This window comes from Ailuropoda melanoleuca, chromosome 9, assembly GCF_002007445.2.
Source record: "Ailuropoda melanoleuca isolate Jingjing chromosome 9, ASM200744v2, whole genome shotgun sequence".
Lineage (NCBI taxonomy): Eukaryota > Metazoa > Chordata > Mammalia > Carnivora > Ursidae > Ailuropoda > Ailuropoda melanoleuca.
The window spans coordinates 41600571-41623103 of record NC_048226.1 but is presented as its reverse complement, the minus strand read 5'-3'; the positions used below and the strand labels follow the sequence as shown (position 1 = coordinate 41623103).

Genomic DNA, 22533 nt, shown 5'->3' with positions numbered 1-22533 from the left:
AAAACAATCTTTTGGATACAATTTTCTGCTATATGACCTTTGTTCACTGAGACAACTAGGCGACACGATTGCATATGGGATTGTTTTAGAGGATAGCCCAGTGGACTTGGGACATTCCATGTCATGGCAGAGAAATCTCATAATCTAGAGACCAGCATTAGTATACTATAGCTGCCTATGCTGAGATATGTGGAGTTACATGGAGAAAGTCCAAACTTTCAAATATTTCTCATTCTTAAATTTTCTCAGATCACAGACTAAAATGTCTAAATGAAAAAAAAATAATGAAGACCAGCTATCAACTAGATAGTCTCCAAAACCTAACCATCTGGTCTTTAACTTGGGAGACTGGAAACTTCAGAGGAGCTGAGATCTAGGGTGTACCAGCGCAGAGTGACACCTGAGTTTTCTTAAGCAACTCCTCAATATTACTGAAGTTTATGATTTCCTCCACTCTGATGAGATACTCCTGAGGCTACCAGGAAATCCAAAGTGATTTGGAGCATGCCTGGATTTCTTCAAAAAATTATCTTTGCAAGTTAAGGATAACTGCCTTCCTGTGGATATAAGTTGACCAAGAGCTGTCATGTAAAGGAAAGGAGAAAGAGAACACTATCGGCACAAACCAATGTTGATGTACCAAAGCCAACACTGATGTTATGTGAACAACCTCCTGGCCCTTCCATTGACAGTCATGGTTCAACACTTGCCCCCTTCACTGTTACTGACCAAAGCAAAGGAACAATTTATAGGCACAGTTATGGAGCACAACAGCAAAAGAGTCCATTCCTGCAAGCGCAAACCTACAAGGGTAATGACCACACTCTGCCTGCTGAACTTCCATCTACTTGTCCTCCAGAACTCAGCTCACCATTGGAATCAGTTTCTCTATGAAACATTCCCTGGTTACCACTCCTACCTCCTCATTAAGTGTTATGCCTACATTAAACTGTGTGCTTAATCAAATTAGCACCTGTAGCAAAAACTACTAGAATGATGTATTTACATTTTTATTTCAAACACTAGAAATGTAAAGTTCCTGCAAACAGGACCCATGATTATTTTATTTTTACGTCCCTAGGACTGAGCTCAGTGCTTAGCACATGGTAAGTGCTTAGTAAACACTGGCTAAATTGAAGCTGAATGAGGGTACCACAACATCTGGCACATCCACCACATTAGTGATTTGGAGGTAGGGAGATGAGATTCCTTCAAAAACACCCAGACTTCATTGTTCTTAACAGAAAAGAAAAAAAAAAAAAAGATGAACAGCATGAAGTGAAAATGCCATGACAGTCACCTCAATGCTAGAATGAATGCAATATTATAATATCAGAAAACATCAGTGACCTTGCCATCACTAAGGAAATAACACCTTTGTAGGACTATGCAAGGAGACCTACACCATTTTTTATCATGATAATATTTTACTGCCATAAACGCTTAAAACCCAGGAAGCTGGTTTAGAAAAAAAATTTTTTTAAATGTCTATGTTTCTGAGACTCCTTATTCTATGTTAAACTTATTTGCAGCTTTCAAATGATTATTTATTTTCTGGGACTCCTTATTCTATGTTAAACTTATTCACAGCTTTCAAATGATTATATTAATTATTCACTTTAGTACATGGTTACGAAATATTTGGGAATTGTTTTAATGACTCAGAATAAAAGGAAAGTTCAATTTTAAAAAACTGCTATCCAAAGAGTTATGGTAAAATAAAAACATAAATTTACTTCATTTAAGATATAAAGGGTTCCCTACATACAACACTAATAAGGATTTTCATGAAAATAACAAGCCTATAAAAACACTGAAATCTTACAAACTCTCCTATAACTTATGGAAGACATAAAACACTAATTTACTATCTGCCTCTCTACATTTTACTGTATTTTTCTAAAACATCTTTGAAACAACAGGGGAACATCTTGGGATGAGGGCTGAAATATGTATTTTGGGTATATTTTATAGACAAAAGATGTGATCAAGAAAATCATAATCAGAGAATAAAGCAGACAGACTTGAATTTTTATCACAATTGCACATGGAATAAAGCTTGAGTAGAGTCAGAAGATAAAGTGCTGCATATACAAAGCACAAAATACAGTCTAATAAATACGTCACATGCTTGGTGATTTCACCTTAGTTCTTACATGCAACTTCATGAAAGGCTAATGTATAAAGTATGTGTTAAATGATTTCTTTCCCCTAAGACAAAACTACTCAAAAACTTTAAAATCTCTTAATCACTACACATTTTTACAATGCCAGAGAAGAAAAAAAAAGAGAAATTATTAATTTTTAAAATTACCCAGCAATTCCATTGCATCATCTTCATTATCAATATCTTCTTCTGTTACAGATGGGGTAGGGCTGTGGAGAGACTCAAAAGAATCTTGAGAGAGCATTGCTGCCAGAAGTTTCTTATGCTGCTGTTGCTGCTGTTTTAATCCTTTAGTCTTGGGCTCCACCTTTAAACTGAAGAAATATTTCCATGTTAGTTTTGAATAACGACAACTCTATCAATTAGCTGTGGTAAATAAAGAAACCTACAACCAAATTTTCATTCGATTATTTTGCTATGCAAAATCATACTCATATTAGTAATATTTTCCCTAAGGATAACGGAAATATAGACTCTTCTTTCCTAGATATCCTTTGGTACCTCATTAACCAACTCCCAAGTGGGTATAGGTGAGAAATATGGAAAACTGACGCTCCTGCCCCATTTAAGGGGGGAGGTGAAAATCAGCTCCTACAAGTTGTCACCATGTCGTAATGCAGGCCCATTGTTAATGGATTTTTAAATTTTTTTTTAAAAAGAGGAAGCAGAAAGTCCAGATTATTATGTGAAATTCCTTGACTTACAAACAAATCCATGTGAAACAAAACGCATGTAATGGGATAACTATTTTAACATACTATGACAAGATTATTTTTTAAAAGATTTTATTTATTTATTTGAGAGAAAGAGCACAACTGAAGTGGAGGGGCAGGAGGAGAGGGAGAACCAGACTTCCCACTTAGCAGGGAGCGCAGTGTGGGGATTGATCCCTGGACACCAAGATCATGACCTGAGCCAAAGGCAGAAGCTTAACCAACTAAGCCACCCAGGCACCCTTGACAAGATTATTTTAAATGAAAATTTTAATTTCTTTTTTTAAAAAAGATTTATTTATTTATTTGAGAGAGAGAGAGCATGAGTAGGGGGAGAGGTAGAGAGAGAATCCTCAAGCAGACTCCCTACTGAGCACGGAGCGTGACATAGGGCGCAACCCAGGGCCCTAAAATCATGACCTGAGTTGCAATCAAGAGTCTGCCGCTTAACCACCTGAGCCACCCACACACCAGAAAATTTTAATTTCTGATTAAAATAAATTTCCTCATTTTCCTATCATGCTGCCTAGATCTTGCGGTAGGATGTGGTAAAAGAAAGGATGGATCTAGAACTGGCAATTAAATGTTTCTCAGTTTCTTCCAGTCTAGAGAGTCTTTGTAAATTTGGAAGAGTTTCTTTGTGATAAAGCTGGGCTCCTTTGGGCAAATGCTGTCCTTCATGGTCTCTCTCCCCCAACTTCTCGAGATGGTATCTGACTGGACAACTTACAAGTCCAAACAACAATCATACATAGTTTCAAAAACTGTCCCAAAGTTCTTTTCTTCTCTGCAATCCAATTTCTTTTCATGTTATTGCCCAAAGGAAGGAAATGCCAAATGCCACCCCATAAAAGAAAAACACATGATGTAGAGGAAGTCTTCCCCAGGCAGGATGGAAAGATAACTTTTTTTAAAGGTATTCAGAAGGAAGGCCCATAAGGCAAGTGGGTTAAATGTATTGTCCCCACTGCCACCAGGCCAAAATGCAGAGGAAGCTTGGTAAAAAACAAAGACAAAATTTTTGAAACTTTTTCAGGGCACAGATCAGAACATTTCAAGCTGTCTTAATAGAAGTACCAGGTTCAACACTGTTTAAGAAGAGGATGGAAACAGCAAAATGACATTGTATGTCATCAGTGGGCAAAGATCAATCAGCCCCACCTCATTGGTTCACCTCCAAGTTATGGTGAATATGTTAGAGAAGGTCAGGGGAAATAGGGAGAAAAAAGCACTTATTTTTTGCATGTTCATGTTAGTTAATAAATGTAGAAGGAATGACAGAATTAGAAAATCACCATTTGGCAACCACCGACATAGTAACTGGTCAGGCAAGAATGATCAGTGGATACTAATGTCCTTTGCTGAAAGATTGTTAGGGGAGGTGGACAATAAAAAATCTCAAGGTGTTTTCAACAAATCACTAACATTTTTAATTGACTTTTTTGGCTCTGATATAATTATAGATTTACATGTAGTTCTAAAAAATAATACAGAGAGATCCTGTGCACTCTTTACACTGTTTCCTTCTTTTTTTTTTTTTTAATTTTTTTGAAAGATTTATTTATTTATTTATTTGACAGAGAGAGAGCCGGCGAGAGAGGGAACACAAGCAGGGGGAGTGGGAGAGGAAGAAGCAGGCTCCCAGCGGAGGAGCCCGANGAAATAATACAGAGAGATCCTGTGCACTCTTTACACTGTTTCCTTCAATACATTATCTTATAAAACTACAGTGCAATATTATAACCAGGACCCTGACAATAATATGACTCTCCAATCTTATTCAGATTTCCCCATTTTAATTGTACTCATTTTTGTGTGTATGCCTGTGTGTCTATTTAGTTCTAGATAACTTTAGTACTTGTNGGCTGAAGGCAGACGCTTAACGACTGCGCTACCCAGGCGCCCCTACACTGTTTCCTTCAATACATTATCTTATAAAACTACAGTGCAATATTATAACCAGGATCCTGACAATAATATGACTCTCCAATCTTATTCAGATTTCCCCATTTTAATTGTACTCATTTTTGTGTGTATGCCTGTGTGTCTATTTAGTTCTAGATAACTTTAGTACTTGTGTAGGTTTGTGTATCATATATCCATCACCAGAATCAACATACAGACCATTTCAAACACCACAAGGCTCTTTTCTAACCACTCCTTCTTTCCTCCATATGTCTTCTTCCCCGTCTCTAATCCCTGGCAACCACTAGTCTATTCTCCATTCTTTTATTTTTGTCATTTCAAGAATATTATATAAATGGGATCATACAATTTTAAGATTGGCTTTTTTCAGGCAGTCTAAATCCCTGGAGNGCCTGTGTGTCTATTTAGTTCTAGATAACTTTAGTACTTGTGTAGGTTTGTGTATCATATATCCATCACCAGAATCAACACACAGACCATTTCAAACACCACAAGGCTCTTTTCTAACCACTCCTTCTTTCCTCCATATGTCTTCTTCCCCGTCTCTAATCCCTGGCAACCATTAGTCTATTCTCCATTCTTTTATTTTTGTCATTTCAAGAATATTATATAAATGGGATCATACAATTTTAAGATTGGCTTTTTTCAGGCAGTCTAAATCCCTGGAGATTCACTCATGCTGTCGCATGTATCAATAATCCATTCCTTTTCTTAGCTATATAGTATTCCATGGCATGGATATACTTCAGTTCATCTAACCATTCACACATTGAAGGACACCTCAGTTAAGTTTTTTGGCTATTATGATGGAGTTGCTATGAACATTCGTATACATGCTTTCATGTGAACATAAGTTTTCATTTATTTGAGACAAGTGCCCAAGAGTGCAACTGCTGGGTCATATGGTATTTGCATGGTTAGCTTTATATAAAACTCCCAGANCTAGTCTATTCTCCATTCTTTTATTTTTGTCATATCAAGAATATTATATAAATGGGATCATACAATTTTAAGATTGGCTTTTTTCAGGCAGTCTAAATCCCTGGAGATTCACTCATGCTGTCGCATGTATCAATAATCCATTCCTTTTCTTAGCTATATAGTATTCCATGGCATGGATATACTTCAGTTCATCTAACCATTCACACATTGAAGGACACCTCAGTTAAGTTTTTTGGCTATTATGATGGAGTTGCTATGAGCATTCGTATACATGCTTTCATGTGAACATAAGTTTTCATTTATTTGAGACAAGTGCCCAAGAGTGCAACTGCTGGGTCATATGGTATTTGCATGGTTAGCTTTATATAAAACTCCCAGACTGTTTTCCAGAGTGACTATGACATTTACATTCCTGGAAGGGTCATCAGTTGAACATGAGGATTGAGGAGAAGTGCTGGAGGTTTGAGGAGACAAGAAAAGGCATGCAATCATCTTTGAGGAGCACGGACATGTGAACAGACTAGGTGAATGCAGAGTTGCTGTGGGCAGGATCAATGACCTCCTGAAGTTTGGTGGTCATGAATTCACAGTGATACCAGTCAGTGTGGCCATGTGTTCTTCTCCAGTCTATGCCAGTTCAGCCACAGAATAGGCAAAGAATTAGATTTAAATAGGATCGTTTTACCACACAAGAGAAACAAAGGACAAGAGAGGTAAGGGAACTAGCGTATATTCAATAAAAAGATCACAATAGTGAGCCAGAAATAAAAACTGGATGAGTGGCAAGGAAAACTCAGTGGAACCAGCATATTTGGGTCCCAGTAAATAACTGCTGGGGTACCAGAGGGAACGAACTAGAAAGACAGGAGGTGTAGCCAGAGAGTGAAATATATAGAAATTGACATTAGGGTTTGCAGTTCATAATAATGAGGCCTAGATATAACAGAGGGAATAAGTGACTGAAGTAGGGTGGAATTCAGGATCAGGGGTGAAGAGTAGGCAAAGGAAGCAGAGGCTAGGTTTGGGGAAGAATCATCAACGTGAGATATTAACTCCATCAAGATAGGAAGGGTGTTAGGGAAAGTGACGGTTGAGCCAGATGCTTGCATATTTAGGAAAAAGGGAATGACCTGGGAATTGATAAATTATTGCTACAAGAAGTGGTGGAAGATTACCATGTGTAAAACATGAAATTCAGAGCCAGAGGCTTTTTTAGGGGGAAGGGAGACAGCAAGGTCTGCAAGCAGGAAAGGGGAGCAAGGATGACACCTTCCTCTTTTCCAGCTCTGTAACGTATAGACTGTAGAAGTGAAAACTACAACATTAGAGAGAAAATAGCACCCTGCCTCAGGGAAGCAGGGCTCTTACTGCAGACAAGTGGTAAGTGGGATGGAGAGGGGTGGGGTGGGGTCTTTCTATGAACACTTAGGGTTCTGGGCCCCCTCTCATCCTGACTTCAAACCTAAACTTTAATGATAAGGGGATTCTTAGAACTCCTTTCTGAAGAAAGCTGGCATAGCAAAGCATTTAAGGGCACAGAATTTGCAGCAAGAGAGATTGGCTCAGCTACTTAATAGTTGTACAATCTTGGGACAGTGATGCAACTACTTTAGGACTAGCTTCCTTATGCCTAAAATACAGATAATGTTTCATGAGGATGAAATGAAGTAAGAGATATAAAGCACACACAGCAGCCACTAAATGGTAACTAATACCATTATGTGCTCAACGAACACAAGGTGCAGCATCCTAGATATTTATATGTCTTTCCTTGAGCAGTAATATCCCACACAGAAAGAAAGGGAATCAGAAAGTGGCCTTAGGAAGAAGAAGAGCAGGTAATACTTCAGTGAAACTACAGATAAAAGGCTGGTAGCTAAGATCTATAAAGAACTTCTCAAGCTCAATACACGAGAAACAAATAAATAAAAAAAATGGACAGAAGATATGAAAGACACTTTTCCAAAGAAGACATACAAATGGCTAACAGACACATGGAAAAATGTTCAAAATCATTAGCCATCAGGGAAATTCAAATCAAAACCACACTGAGATACCACCTTATGCCAGTTAGAATGGCAAAAATGGACAAGGCAGGAAACAACAAATGTTGGAGAGGATGTGGAGAAAGGGGATCCCTCCTACATTGTTGGTGGGAATACAAGTTGGTACAGCCACTTTGGAAAACAGTATGGAGCTCCCTTAAAAAGTTAAAAATAGAGCTACTCTATGACCCAGCAATTGCACTACTGGGTATTTACCCCAAAGATACAGACGTAGTGAAGAGAAGGGCCATATGCACCCCAATGTTCATAGCAGCATTGTCCACAATAGCTAAATTGTGGAAGGAGCCGAGATGCCCTTCAACAGACGAATGGATAAAGAAGATGTGGCCCATATATACAATGGAATATTACTCAGCCATCAGAAAGAATGATTACACAACATTTGCAGCAACATGGACGGGACTGGAGGAGATTATGCTAAGTGAAATAAGTCAAGCAGAGAAAGACAATTATCATATGCTTTCACTCATTTATGGAACATAAGAAATAGCAGGGAGATCAGTAGGCAAAGGAAGGGAAGAATGAAGGGGGGATAAACAGAAGGGGGAAGGAACCACGAGAGACTACAGACTCTGGGAAACAAACTGAGGGCTTCAGAGGGGAATGGGCTAGCCCAGCGATGGGTATTAAGGAGGGCACATATTGCATGGAGCACTGGGTGTTATACGCAAACAATGAATCATGGAACACTACGTCGAAAACTAATGATGTACTGTATGGTGACTAACATAACATAATAAAAAATTAAAAAAAGAAAAACTAAAAAAAAATACTTCAATGTGGTGTTAATACACTCTAGGACTACATTTTACTTTGGTTCAAAAAGATAAATTCTAAACCAGATCAGATGGAAAAGGATGGCTTAATGTGTCCACACACCCCCCCCCAACCTCAGCTTACCTCTCCAAGTGGAAACTTCCTCCCCCTCCTGATGGCCTGCATTCTGACCATTTGTTCCCCTCCTCCTGACCCCACTCTTCCCTGGGTGCCTGACCCTGCTGTATTTTGTTTCACGTTCTTGCTTCTGAACACAGGTTGATAAGTATTAGTTTTATCTGACCCCAGGTGCTCTTTTTGGTGGAAAACTGTATTATTCCTCTCTTGACCAATCGCCTAAGCTTGTTTAGTTCACCACTGCAGCCTAGCAGGTAGAATCTGCCCTTCTTCTCGAGTCAGAAATTAAAGGATTCTTTGCAATAAGGCCCAGGTTGTTGAAGAGATCATAAAAAGTTTCGCACTGAATTGTTGCATTTTGATTTATGGATAAGAGCTCTTTTCTTTTTTACATGTCTAGATGTGATGTTTTTATAATTAATTTAGCAGACACTTATTAAGTGCTTTTTATATACCAGGAATTGTAGCTGTACTACAGAAATAAGACATATTTCCTTGTCATTCTCCTCATTTGAAAGTAAGTACATGGAAAAAAGAAAAAAAAGAAAGTAAGTACTTTGAATCTAGGATGTTCTTTTTCATATTGGTTTCACCCAGTATCTAGCATAAATTCATTTTTTCTTCCTGAACCCCATTTTTAACACACTAAAGAAAGTAAGGATTAATTTAAGAAGATGTATTTGAGTCTTCCAACTTGACAGATATGAAAATCGAGGGAAATATATTGGTAGTGAAACAGAAAAAGGAAAACTATGTAGATTGGGATGTCAAAGATAAGGAACAAACAGCAGATTATAAATGCATAACTCCTATTCAACAACGAAAAATGACCAAGATCATTTCATGAAGGTTGAAGCAAGTGTTTCCCTGAGTCTCATTAAAATACATGGTTTGATCATGAAGATAGTGCTAGGCTATGAGTCCTACACACTAAGTCCAAAATGTTGCCTGTCTCATAAGAGACCACCTATGAGTCTATTAGTCCATAGGTAACTAGCAATGTGTTTCATAAAATAATAACTTGAGTTAGGATACGTATTTCTTAAAGAAATAAATGAATAAATCAGAAAGAACAAATTTTGAACATATCAAATAGACCTCATCAACATTCTGAAATAAATGCATGATTTAGTTACATACATTTTGGCTTTAAAAAAGAAATGTGTGAGTCATAAGTACATTCTTTTTATGTTTTAGATATTTTTAAGGCCTCTGTTCTTTGATTCCTTTGACAAATTTTTGATTAATCAATATTCTTTCCACTTAAAATTTACATATTAGAATATCCCCAAATTACTAAGCTTAATTCAGTCTCTGACATATGTATTACATATTGTTCATCATGTCCACAATATCCAAAATCTGACAATGTTCAGGTTCTTTGTCCTTGGACTTCTTATGTAAAATCGTGCCCTTTATTAATTTTCTTCCTTCTTATTCTGGTTTATTTCCCATCTTGTCACTTACCACTACTTGAATTTATGGTATATATTTGTATATTTACTTGTTTATTATTTGTCTCTTGCTGCCAATTGAGGAAGCTCTAAAAGAAGGGGAACGTTTCCAGGCTTTGTTAACAGATACATCAGAAGCAATTAGGAGCTTTAATGAAAAGAAACATTTCTTAATGGAAAGTGAATTTAGCTTTTATTTTAATATTTAATACATATTTCTAAATTGTAAGATTTTCTATTCATTTTATGGCATATTTACCATCTAATAACAATGCTCACTTAACAAATAAAGCCAATTCATCAGATCTATAATATTATTGATATTATTCTTGCTTTAATAAAGTGGTTAAGCTCAGAGGAGCTTCATTAGGCTTTCAAAGCTTGATAAGCCTATTTACAAATTCACATTACAATTTAGCTAGTAATTTTAGTAAATCCATTACCCAGCTATTGCAAAGTTTAATTAAAATGGCTTAAAATAGAAAAAAAAAAAGATGGCTTAAAACAGAATTATATAGATCTATTACACCCAATTTTTAGTTATATTTACATTATCAACATGTGATTTTTAATATCTCTAAATGTGCAATAAACACACAGGATTTCCCACTAAATGCCTAGATAAGCCACAGCAATTCATGCCAACCAGTAGTATCAGAAAGCCTTCAATCATTCCCCTATGTATTCACCTCTCTCTTTTATAAATCCCTGTTCTTTTTCTTGCTTAGATGCTTTAATTTCTTTCTTAAACTTACTTAATAGAACCCTTTGGAAAATCTAAGAGAGATGTGTCAGGAAAATGCCCATGTGCACAGAACATTGTCCACATAATTTAATTTCAAGAGATTCACCGATCTCTTGGGTCCATCCAGAGACCATGGAGGAGTCAGGGACCACATGTAAGTCGCTCTCGTCTTATCCTATTAGTTTCTCCATAAGGCCCGCATAACTGCTTTAATTTTAACCAGCACTTAACCCTTCAGGTGACAGCTCTGTGTACTAAAGTTGCTGACCCTCTTCATACAACGTTCCATATGCAAGACCTAAAGAGAAAAGGTGGCTATGTATTAGAGATGGAGTGTTGTAATGACAGCCATTCAAATAAGACTTGAGCAATTAACAACAGGAAAAACTGTAATAGGAAAGGACAAAAAGTTAGGATAGACTACAAACAACCCTTCTTATAAATAAGCTTTATTTAGCAGATGCCTACTCACAGTCTTCTATGTGCCTCCTTCACTCACATAACAGATGTCTATTGGTAATGACAATGTGCCAGGCCCAGTAGGGGAGAGAAAAATGGAAGAAGTCATCCTTGAAAATTAAATCTTCTTCCAAAGCCTAGAATACCACTTAGCCTGTTAATGTTTAAGACTGTTATACTACAAGTTCATTACTATTTAAAGGCAAAATCTCATGCTTTAGTTATAGCCTCTAGAGTCATTAAAAAATTTCTCCCCAATCCATTTTTATTCATCCAAATCAAATCTGATGCTATGTGAATTCCTGGTATAAATTCGGAATCCTGTTTGGTATTAGAAAGTGGGAGAGATACAGTTTCTAACCCATAGTTTATTGCTATTCTTTACATTAAGTTCAAAGATGCATGCATTCTTTCTGCTCTGATGGGGCATCGGGGCGGGATTTCACCTGTCTTCAATTCATAGGGAATACCTCAATTCATAATTTAAAGATAGAGAACAGTAACACTAAGAACAACTTTTCACAACAAATACTTGAGAGAGCTCCTCCTGGGTTGAGTTTTCTGGGAAAGGGATTTGACTAGGATTGAAGGAAAGATTTCCCTTTATTGGGTATTCAAGAGGGAATCACAGCTCACTGAAGCTAGGAAGAAAATAGAAGCACTAACATTTGCAATAAATAGCTCCGATTATTATTATGACTAAATGAATGCAAAATGAAAGTTGACATTTCTCTACTTTACATTAAAGATCCAGAAATGACTAAAGATAAAGGTCTAGTGGGTTTCATAAGTCTGGTATTAAAAATGAAATTACCTTCATTGACAGGTGAAATTGATCTGGCATTTTCACAAAATAAGGTAAATGGATTTTTTAAAATGGTTTTCTTCTCCTTACACAGGACACTTCAACTATTTAAATAATTTAAAAGTTATTTCTCATGGAAATAGAATCAATTTTCTATATGCCTGAAGCACATTAATGAGTATTCTGAATTTCCTTCCTTCTAGCCAAGTGATAAGTCAAAGTAAAAAACCCCTGAAAGCTATTACATTGTAGAAAATACAATTTTCTCCTTGAGAAAGAATAGTTATTGGTTGCTGCTAAATTTAATGTAGGAAATACAAAGTTACTGTGGCTATACTATGCGTAGGAAAAACTCTTCTGTGGTAGTCAGCTAGTAGCACCCAAAGAAAGTTTTGGCTCTCTCACATTGAATTCATGAGCTTAATTTAAACCCATTTTCTCAGGCTCGTGTAAACCATGCCTCCATAATGCTTTTTCACTCCAACTTCCTTGTGGAGGTTTTCATTTTGGGGTTTTTACTCACTGCAGTTGGTATTACAAAACAAGAAAAAGTTTGTTCTGAATATACTTTTTCTAATAAATATGATCTGGACATTTCAAAACTGCTTCACTTCTATCAGCATCTCCAACACCGTTTTGAGCATCAAAGGACTAAGTGGAATAAGGACTTTCAAATTCACAAATCATAAATACTTCCAAAATTAAACATAGAAAATGAAAATAGTTATGTTCATAGTTACCAACTTTAAATTGTTCTAAACCAAGGTTTTTCTCTCTTATTCTACATGAACTCTGCTTCGTGTGGGCTATTACACATTTAATAGTTTTCTTCTCCTTGATCAACTACATCTCCCTGGTAAATGAGAAGCCTTCATCTCCAGTTCTTAGTCAGCCACTCCCTGCTTAGCAATATAGTGGGTCTTGACTGACAGCCTATGTCTTTGAAATTATTTCTCTATTTGGTTTTAGTAGCAAAGAGATGGCGATTTTCTTAGATATAAAGAAAAAATTAAAACCAAAATCTAAAAGCAAATCTAGTACAAATTTAATTTTAAAAACAGAAAAATTAATTTTTATATTATATGGAACTCAACATAATTTTCTATATAAATTGCTAAGTTATTTCATCAAAATCCCACCCTTGGATTAATTTCCCCATTAGCTTTTAACAATCAACAATACTCAGAATCTTAGAAGGCATCTCATCTCACCTTCCTGCAGGGCTAGAGCTGTTATCTTCATTTTCCCATTGTTCATTTTTACTTCTTGGAACTGGGGGCTGTAGCATCTCAGCGGCTAGAGGGTCAGCATCGTTCTCTTCTCGACCAATCCATTCTCCAATCACACGGGGTCTCAGAAGAGAAGAATTAAATGCTATTGTTTCCTAAAGAGGAGAAAAGAATGTATTGACTCAGATGACTTATCCTTATTAATGGGACAACAGAAAAATAATTTTGTCTAGAATTTCAACTGCCTCTGCAAATGAAAATGTTCTTTTTCTCTTTCCGAACTGACTTAAAATTTCAGGTCCCTCCATTTCTATTAGGTCACGTGACTTACTCTATGTAATTTGTGCTGACTCCTGAAGGTCACTGTGGCAAAGGATCCAGGAGTGATATCTTTGATTTGGAAGGCTTCATGTGTGTTCTCAGGAAGGAGGAGCCAAGACTAGCATTTGTGACAGAAGGAAAAGTGTGTGGTAAGGCTCCCATAGTGAAAGAGCTTAGCGCTGCTGGGAAATGGTAAATAATTTCTTAGGTGGAAACTGGTGTGAGGTCAGGGAATAAAGTCTAGAAACAGTGGTGGAAGGATGGATTGCCTCCAATGGTGGAACAGTCTGGACTTGCAGGGATCCAGCAGAGGTTGGAAGCAGGGCAATATCAATGACAGATATGGTATGCTAATTCAAAAAATGTTAAAGTGATCTCTACAGATTTTCATATGATGTGGGTATTAAAATGATACTTAAACTACTTAAATCATATAATAATATGAAAGGTACTAGAATACTGAATATGTGTATTGCTAGAGATAGCTCAGTAAGTGGGAAAAAAGATTAAAAGCAATGCCTACTCTATGATCTTAGTTTTGTTGTAAAAATTCATGAGTGTGTATTAATATTTTGTGCTGATCTCAAGCCTCTCAATAACCAGTGTTGTGGTTCTTACGATTGCAAGATGCCCTTCAGCAATAGCCATCAGGAAACTTTGAAAAATTAAAAGTTTATTAATTATAAGACCTGCAAATTACACAGCACGCCTGGGAGCCACACAGTGAGGTCACTGATAGAGAAAGAGAGAGAGAGAGCTAGCAATCACAATGCTGGGGTTCTGCCTTTATTGGGGTTGAGGGTGGAAACCTAGGGTTTTGTGGGCTCACTCTTTATTGGTCAATTTAAAAAATAAGAATGGGAATTAAAAGCATGGGGAGAGAAAAAGCAAGTGGCCCAAATGATCAGTAATTGAAATCAACCAAGATCTCTAAAACAAAAGAGCTTTAGTCAGGGGAGGTGGACTAGACCTTTATCTAGTCTACTGTGGCTAACAATGTATTTATCATAAACGGCCATCTTTGAAGCAGACACTTTGACGATCAAGTTAGGGTTTATAGTACAATCCATCATTCATTTACTAATTACTCATTTATTAATTTTCTTATATTTATTAAGATCACTGTGTGCCAGATACTGCTTTATTTGTTGGGAAAAACAATGGTAAGACCAAAATCTGGTGGTTTTATCTGAGCAGAGGGACTACAGGTAATTTTAGTTTCTTCTTTTTGTGTTTCCATGTCTCTGTAATATTATGATAAATATACACTTGTCTTATAATGAGAAAAAATGCATTTTTAAAATAACCTGATCTGAGAAACATAGACTTGACTTAAGTTATGTTTCCCTATAATTTTTAGTATTGCAAGAGTTCTGAATAATTCCTTAAAAATTCAGTCCTGGTCTTCTGAGTCTTTATAATTCTTCAAAATATTATACAGATACAATACAACGCAAATATGGTATAACAATATGTATAAATAATATTAATTAGTATACAATTATAACACCAAAGGAAACATGTGAAATATGATCAGGACATATTTGATGAATATTTATCCAAGTAATATCAAGGGACAAAAAGTAGTTGGATATCTTAATACTGATTTCCTAGCCCACATGAAAATGTAGCAGATAAATTTTAGTAATAGGTATTGTATAACTTAGCAAATAGTCTAAATTCCTTCTGTATTTATGTTCCCATAGGCAGGAAATTGAAGCACTATCATGGTTTTCAGCTGTGAAATCATGAAATCAAATTATTGTTTTGAAATTATTAGAAAGGCACATTCACCTATCACAACTTAATATCATTTGAAGTATAACAATTAAAATTAACAGCAATATTGTTAAATTTTAAACCTATATTTGTTTAAAAGCAAACTGAAGTAAAGCCATGTTTTAGAATTTTTAAAAAAATATATACATATTTACAGCCTCAGAATCAATTTTGGCTTTGTCTAAAATGTTATTTTGTGAATTTCACTTTCTCCAAATGTAAAACAGTGATGATGGGAATTATAAAACCTACTGTATCAAATGAGTTCATAGGTAGCACAGTTAAACCACAGAATTCTGTGCATTTCCTTGATACAATTATTTAAGGACGTGGACTATACTAAAAACACTTCTACATGTGTGATATATCTGGGGAAAAAATGGTAAACAGAACTGCGAGAATGGGCAAGTTGAGTAAAAATAAATCCTTGGTTGTCAATATGGGCAGAGTAATAGAACAGAGACAAATTTTCATCCTTCGAAGTTTTATTTTATGGAGTATTAAAAAGGTTCGATAATTAGTTCATTGTTTGTAATCTCATTTATGTAATAAAGTGGAACTGGGCTTGGAGATTTGTCCTATTATAGGCTCAACAGATAAAAGCGAGGACAAATAGACTGACCACTATAACAACAGAAAGGAGTGGGTTTGGACACCGTAAATGAAAAATGCGAAATAGAATTTAGAGTTGAGTATGATCAAAAGTTGAGAGCTGCAGAGAATCAGAAATAACTCCCTGGTTGCTCACTGGGAAATTAAATAAAATGACAGATGCCACTGCTGTTGGAAAGTAGAGCACTGAGAGGATAAATCGTTTGATATGCAGTCTGTTTAACGCTAGCTGGCAGCAGAAATTTCAGTGAGAAATAGCTGATGAAGAAAATACAAAGAGCGACAAGCAGGGTCAGAGGAGTCAGGAAGTGAGTATTTTACAGGTCAAAAAATGGGACTCTACTTTTTCTATTTTTCAGAATGATTAAAGCTCTTTTGATATCTATGCCTTTTTGAAAATTTTATAGCTATAGAAATTATTAAATGTAATTTGTTTACTTATAATAAATTAAAATACCAAATATTTCCTTGGATAAATTGCTTACGTTTGATAAAGCTAAGTAAACATACATTTTTATGAAAGGATTTCAATGAAGGAAGCAGTTCTTAACATTCTATACAATGCACCACAAATATCATTGCATAGCAAAAGAAAATTTAAAATGCACATCAAAAGCAGTAAGTTCTTGAAAATATTTTAAGTACATGGCAAACAAATAATTTGAAGTGTCAATGCTAAACAATGTAAATCCTAATTATTCCTTAAAAATGTATAAATACATATTCCTTTGCTCTCCTAAGGCTAGAGTCTCTAGAGGTTGAGATTCTCAAGCTAGTATGTTTAAATTTAATAAGAAAAGGATTTCTGGTCAAAAATTCAACCAAAGATCACAGATTTGCTTAGTATTTTCAATCAGCAGAAAGCTACCCTCTCCAAGAAGCAGTTCCAGTAAACCAGACCTACTCTCTCCAAGTAGCCTACTCCCACTGGCTAACCCACAGTGATTTCAACTGCTCTGACCAGTTTATCACATTTGATCATACTCTGCATCGTTTTCTTTTCCTGTTTTCTTTATTTTTTAATTCCACTATAATTAACATACAGTGTTATATTAGTTCCAGGTGTATAATATAGTGATTCAACAATTCTACACATTACTCAGTGTTCATCATGATAAATGTACTCTTAACTCCCTTCAGCTATTTTGTGCATTCCCCCACCCCTCTGGTGGCCACCCATTTGTTCTATATATTTAAGAGTCTGTTTTTTTCTTTGTCTTTTTTTATTTGGTTTGTTTCTTAAATTCTACATATGTGTGAAAACATGTGGTATTTGTCTTTCTCTGATTGACTTATTTTACTTAGCGTTATATCTCCTAGATCTACCCATGTTTTTGCAAATGGCAAGATTCCATTATTTTTTATGGCTAAGTAACATTACATTGTATACACACACACACACACACACACACACACACACACACTACATCTTACCTATCGTTTCATCTATTGATGGGACACTTGGGTTGCTTCCATATTTTTGCTGTAAATAATGCTACGATAAACATAGGGGTGCATATATCTTTTCGTATTAGTGTTTTCATACTCTTTGGGCAAATACCCAGTAGTGGAATTACTGGGTCATACGGTAATTCTATTTTGAATCTTCTGAAGAACTTTCATACTGTTTTCCACAGTGGCTGCAACAGTTTGCATTCTCACCAAAAGTACATGAGCATTCCTTTTTCTTCACATCCTCACCACTTGTTTCTTGTATTTTTAATTTTAGCCATTCTGACAGCTATGAGGTGATATCATAGTGGTTTTGGCTTATATTTCCCTGATGGTGAGTGATGTTGAGCATCTTTTCATGTGTCTGTTGGTCATCTGTATGTCTTCTTTGGAGAAATGTCTGCTCATATCTTTGGCCCATTTTTAATTGAACTCTTTGTTTTTTGGTGTTGAGTTGTATAAGTCTTTATATATTTTAGATACTAACCCCTTATCAGGTATGTCATTTGCAAATATCTTCTCCTATTCAATAGCTTGTCTTCTAGTTTTGATGACTGATTCCTTTGCTGTGCAGAAGTTTTTATTTTGATGTAGTCCTGATAGTTTATTTTTGCTTTTGTTTCCCTTGCCTCAGGAGACATGTTATAAAATGAGACATGAGACAACATACAAAAATGTTGCTACAGGTGATGTCAGAGACATTACTGCCTATGCTGTGTTCTAGGATTTTTATGATTTCAGGTCTCACATTTAGGTCTCAAAACGGATCCATTTTGAGTTTATTTTTGAGTGTGGTGTAAGAAAGTGGTCCAGGTTCATTCTTTTGCAAGTGCCGTCCAGTTTACCCCACATCATTTTTTTTTAAAGATTTTATTCATTTATTTGACAGAGAGAAAGAGAGAGCACAAGCAGAGGGAGCAGCAGAGGGAAAAAACTGAAATATGTTCTGCGCATTTTGACAGATCCCCAGTAGCCTAGAGCTCTTGGCTTAGTGATCATGCATTTAGTGTATGGTATGATGGCATTAATGATTCTAATTGTTCAACCTCATTGTGTCCATGCCCCTTATCATATGAGTTTATAGTTTCTCTTTTAAAAGTGGGACAAATTTACCCTCCACATGTGACCTGTTTTAGCCAATGAAATAGGCATGTTACTGTATGCCTGTTATAAGCCTAGGCCTTAAGGCACCTGACATGTCTCTACTCACTGTCTTACATTTCTGCCATCCCCATGAGAAAGATATGCCTATGCGAGTCCATTTGCCCCAAAATGAGGAAAAGAAACATTTGAAACAGACCTGAATGACACCAAAGAAGCCCACTTTATATCAGCTGACAGTAGCCAACCTCAAGTCACATGAGAAATTCCAACTGAGATCTGCTGAGCCCATCTAACCAAGATCCAGCCTAGGTCAGCTAAATTCCAGAAAAGGAGGAAAAATAAATTTTATTGTTTCAACCCTCTGAGTTTTGGGTTAAAATATTACCTAGCTATAGCTAACTGAAACAAACTGATTCTAGAAGTAGAGTGTTGCTTAATAAAAACTTAGAAATATATGTCATTGGCTTTGGAATGTAGGGGCAGGTGTTACCTGTAAAAACAGTGAGGAAATTATTATAAGAGGCTAGAAAAATGGAGGCCAGTGTTATGTGGTGTTAATTGCTTGGTAACACTATCATCTCTGGTGAAGACAGAAAGTGACCTAATAAAGTTTCAAAATTGCAAAAGGAGATCTCTAAGAAAAAAATCTGTAAACATTACCTACTTGATTTTAGCTACATATGATAAGTATCTTCAAGAAATGGATGAGGGCACCCAATGGTCATAGCAGCATTGTCCACAATTGCTAAACTGTGAAAGGAGCCGAGATGCCCTTCAACAGACTAATGGATAAAGAAGATGTGGCCCATATATACAATGGAATATTACTCAGCCATCAGAAAGAACGATTACCCAACGTTTGCAGCAACATGGACAGGACTGGAGGAGATTATGCTAAGTGAAATAAGTCAAGCAGAGAAAGACAATTATCATATGGTTTCACTCATTTGTGGAACATAAGGAATAGCAGGGAGATTGGTAGGAGAAGGGAAGAATGAAGGGGGGTAAACAGAAGGGGGAATGAACCACGAGAGACTATGGACTCTAGGAAACAAACTGAGGGTTTCAGAGGGGAGGGGGATGGGGGAATGGGCTAGCCCAGTGATGGGTATTAAGGAGGGCACATATTGCATGGAACACTGGGTGTTATACGCAAACAATGAATCATGGAGCACTACAACAAAAACTAATGATGTACTGTATGGTGACTAACATAACATAATTAAAAAAAAGAAAGAAATAGATGAGTGCAAAAAATAACTTGTCAATTTGCAGGCAAAATTAGAGAAAATATTAAGAGTCTGGCTGAGTTTCTTATATCCAGCCTTTCTCAACAGCTCAAGATTTTTAAATTAAGATAATCCTTGTATAAATATTAAATCCATGGCCCTGCCAGAAAGACAAAGCCTCAGGGTAAAGAAGAAATTACGGATGTGGTTATAAGCCCCTTCATTAAGACTTCTGAAAAAATTAAGATAGTGTCTTATTAAGGATGTTGTTTCACAACACCTAAAATACCATTAATTAAATCTAGAGAGAGAGGCATGTCCTGAAAAGAACTGTGGATGTGGTTTTTGGCACAAGAAGGAGAGAAGAATCAAATACAAAGGAAACCCAAAAATTATTTAAGACAGTTGAATTGGCAAAAAGCACCAAAGTGAAAGGGACTGAGACTACAAGATGTAAATACCCCTTGGGGCTGCCATTTTTCTACAAGAAAGAAGCTGAAAAAGTTGCTTAAAGGTATTTTTTCTAAAGCCCTCTTCAGAAGTGGCCAAAGACACTAACAAAAAAAGAAAGTTCTACAGGAAGAAGCCACAAGCTATGGAAACTGATGGAGACTCCTAGGGAACCCAGAACCTATTCCCACAAAACAGAACTGGGGCCCAATTAAGGAACACTTCCAATGCCTTGGATAGGAATACCTAATGATGTGTGACCATAAGAACCAAACATTTCTACAAACCTCTCATTATTTCCCTTTTCTAATGGGAATATTTAATGTGGTTACCTCACATCAGTCTTATCACTTAAAGGAAAGGAAAAAACAAAACTATCATCAGTCATGTATGTTCCCCTATATAGAAAAATCAAGAGAATTCAGAAGCAATTTATAACATATGAGTTTGGCAAGTTTACGGAATTTAAGATAAAATTAGAAAAATAATTTTCATTCCTACATTCCAGCAAGTTTTATTTATTTATTTATTTTTTAAAGATTCTATTTATTTATTTGATAGAGAGAGACAACCAGCGAGAGAGGGAACACAAGCAGGGGGAGTGGGAGAGGAAGAAGCAGGCTCCCAGCGAAGGAGCCTGATGTGGGGCTCGATCCCAGAACGCCAGGATCACTCCCTGAGCCGAAGGCAGACGCTTAAGGACTGCACCACCCAGTCACCCCAGGTTTTAAAATGGTAATTTATAAAACAGATTCCATTTACAATAATAGCCAAAAGTACAAGTTATCTAGGAATCAATTTAATAAAATTTGCATGGTTTTATTGGCTATAACTATATGACTTCATCATGTAACATTATAATATTTAATTAAATGGAAATATGCCATGTTCACAATAGAATGACTCAGAAATGTAACAATGTCAATTCTCTCATATCAATCTAAAATACAACTCCAAACCAAATGGAATAAAAGAAATAAGCAAATAGGCCAATAGAAGAAAAAGGGCCCAGAAATAAGACAAGAAACAGAAGCATGCATACTGATGGACAAATGATGAATTTTTCAAAACACAGTTACAGGAAATATATTATCCATATGGGGAAAATATGTTCCAACCTCTTACCATACTAAAAAAATAATTTCAAGTGGATGAAAGACCTAAATGTGAAAAACAGAACTTTTAGGAAAAAATAAAAAAATTATTTTCATGACATCAAGTAGGGGAGGATTTCTTAAAACAGTATTACAAGTTAATGTTAAAAATGTCTGTTAATAGAAAGCACTATTTAAAAGGCGATGACAAGCTTCAAACTTAGAGAATATATTTGAGACACGTATAACCAATAAGAGTTGACATCCGGAATATAGAATAAACTTACAAATGTAAAGAAAAAAATACTGGCAATAAAAATGGACAAAAGAGATAAATAAGCAGGCATTCAATCTTATTGAAAATTATAAAATCACTAATTGAACCTACAAGAAACCATTTTTCATTAAAATGTTTGATGACAGCTAGTGTGAGCAAGGATCAGCAGCAAAATATATTATTAAGAACTGTTGGTGGAAGTGTAAATGATACAACCTTTAGAAATTCTGCATTACCTAGTAATGTTAAAAATGTACATGCCACATTGGTAGGTTAATTGAAGTTCATTTGGTTGTGTTTTTCAGATACATTTTCATTCCTCAGTTAATTTCAACATTTCCTGTCTCTCTTCTGATTCTCAGCTGATTACGTTGCTTATTTCAATGGGAAAATGAAATCAATCAGAAGAGAATTTGTTTATCTTTTCATCAATAAACCCACCAGCTATTAGCATTTTTGTCTACAGTGACAAAAAATGAACTGTCATTTCTTCTTTTCTGGCATATAAAAGATACTCTATATGCACAGTGAATAAAAAAATGATGAAACTTAGGTAACATATGATTCACTGGTTCGTAATACTTTATCAACATTACTAGTCATTGGAATATGTAAATGTAAATCAAGACCACAATGAAACACTACTTCGCACCCAAGAGGATGACTGTAAGTGAAAAGACAGACAAGTGCTAGCAAAGATATGGAGAAATTGGAACCCTCACAGTTGCTGACTGGAACGTAAAATGGTGCTGTCACTGTGAAAAATAGTTTGGCAGTTTCTCCAAGAGTTTAAACAAAGTAACATATGAGCCAGG

At 35.9% G+C, this 22533-nt stretch overlaps 1 protein-coding gene across 1 annotated transcript in view; it reads right to left on the bottom strand.

Annotated features, from left to right (window-relative positions):
- The window catches only part of C9H8orf34 (chromosome 9 C8orf34 homolog), a 366424-nt gene that overhangs the window by 223393 nt on the left and 120498 nt on the right, over positions 1-22533 (bottom strand). Inside the window, 2 exon segments of the mRNA XM_034668153.1 lie at positions 2315-2481; positions 13383-13555. Coding sequence (XP_034524044.1) covers positions 2315-2481; positions 13383-13555 — 340 coding nt within the window.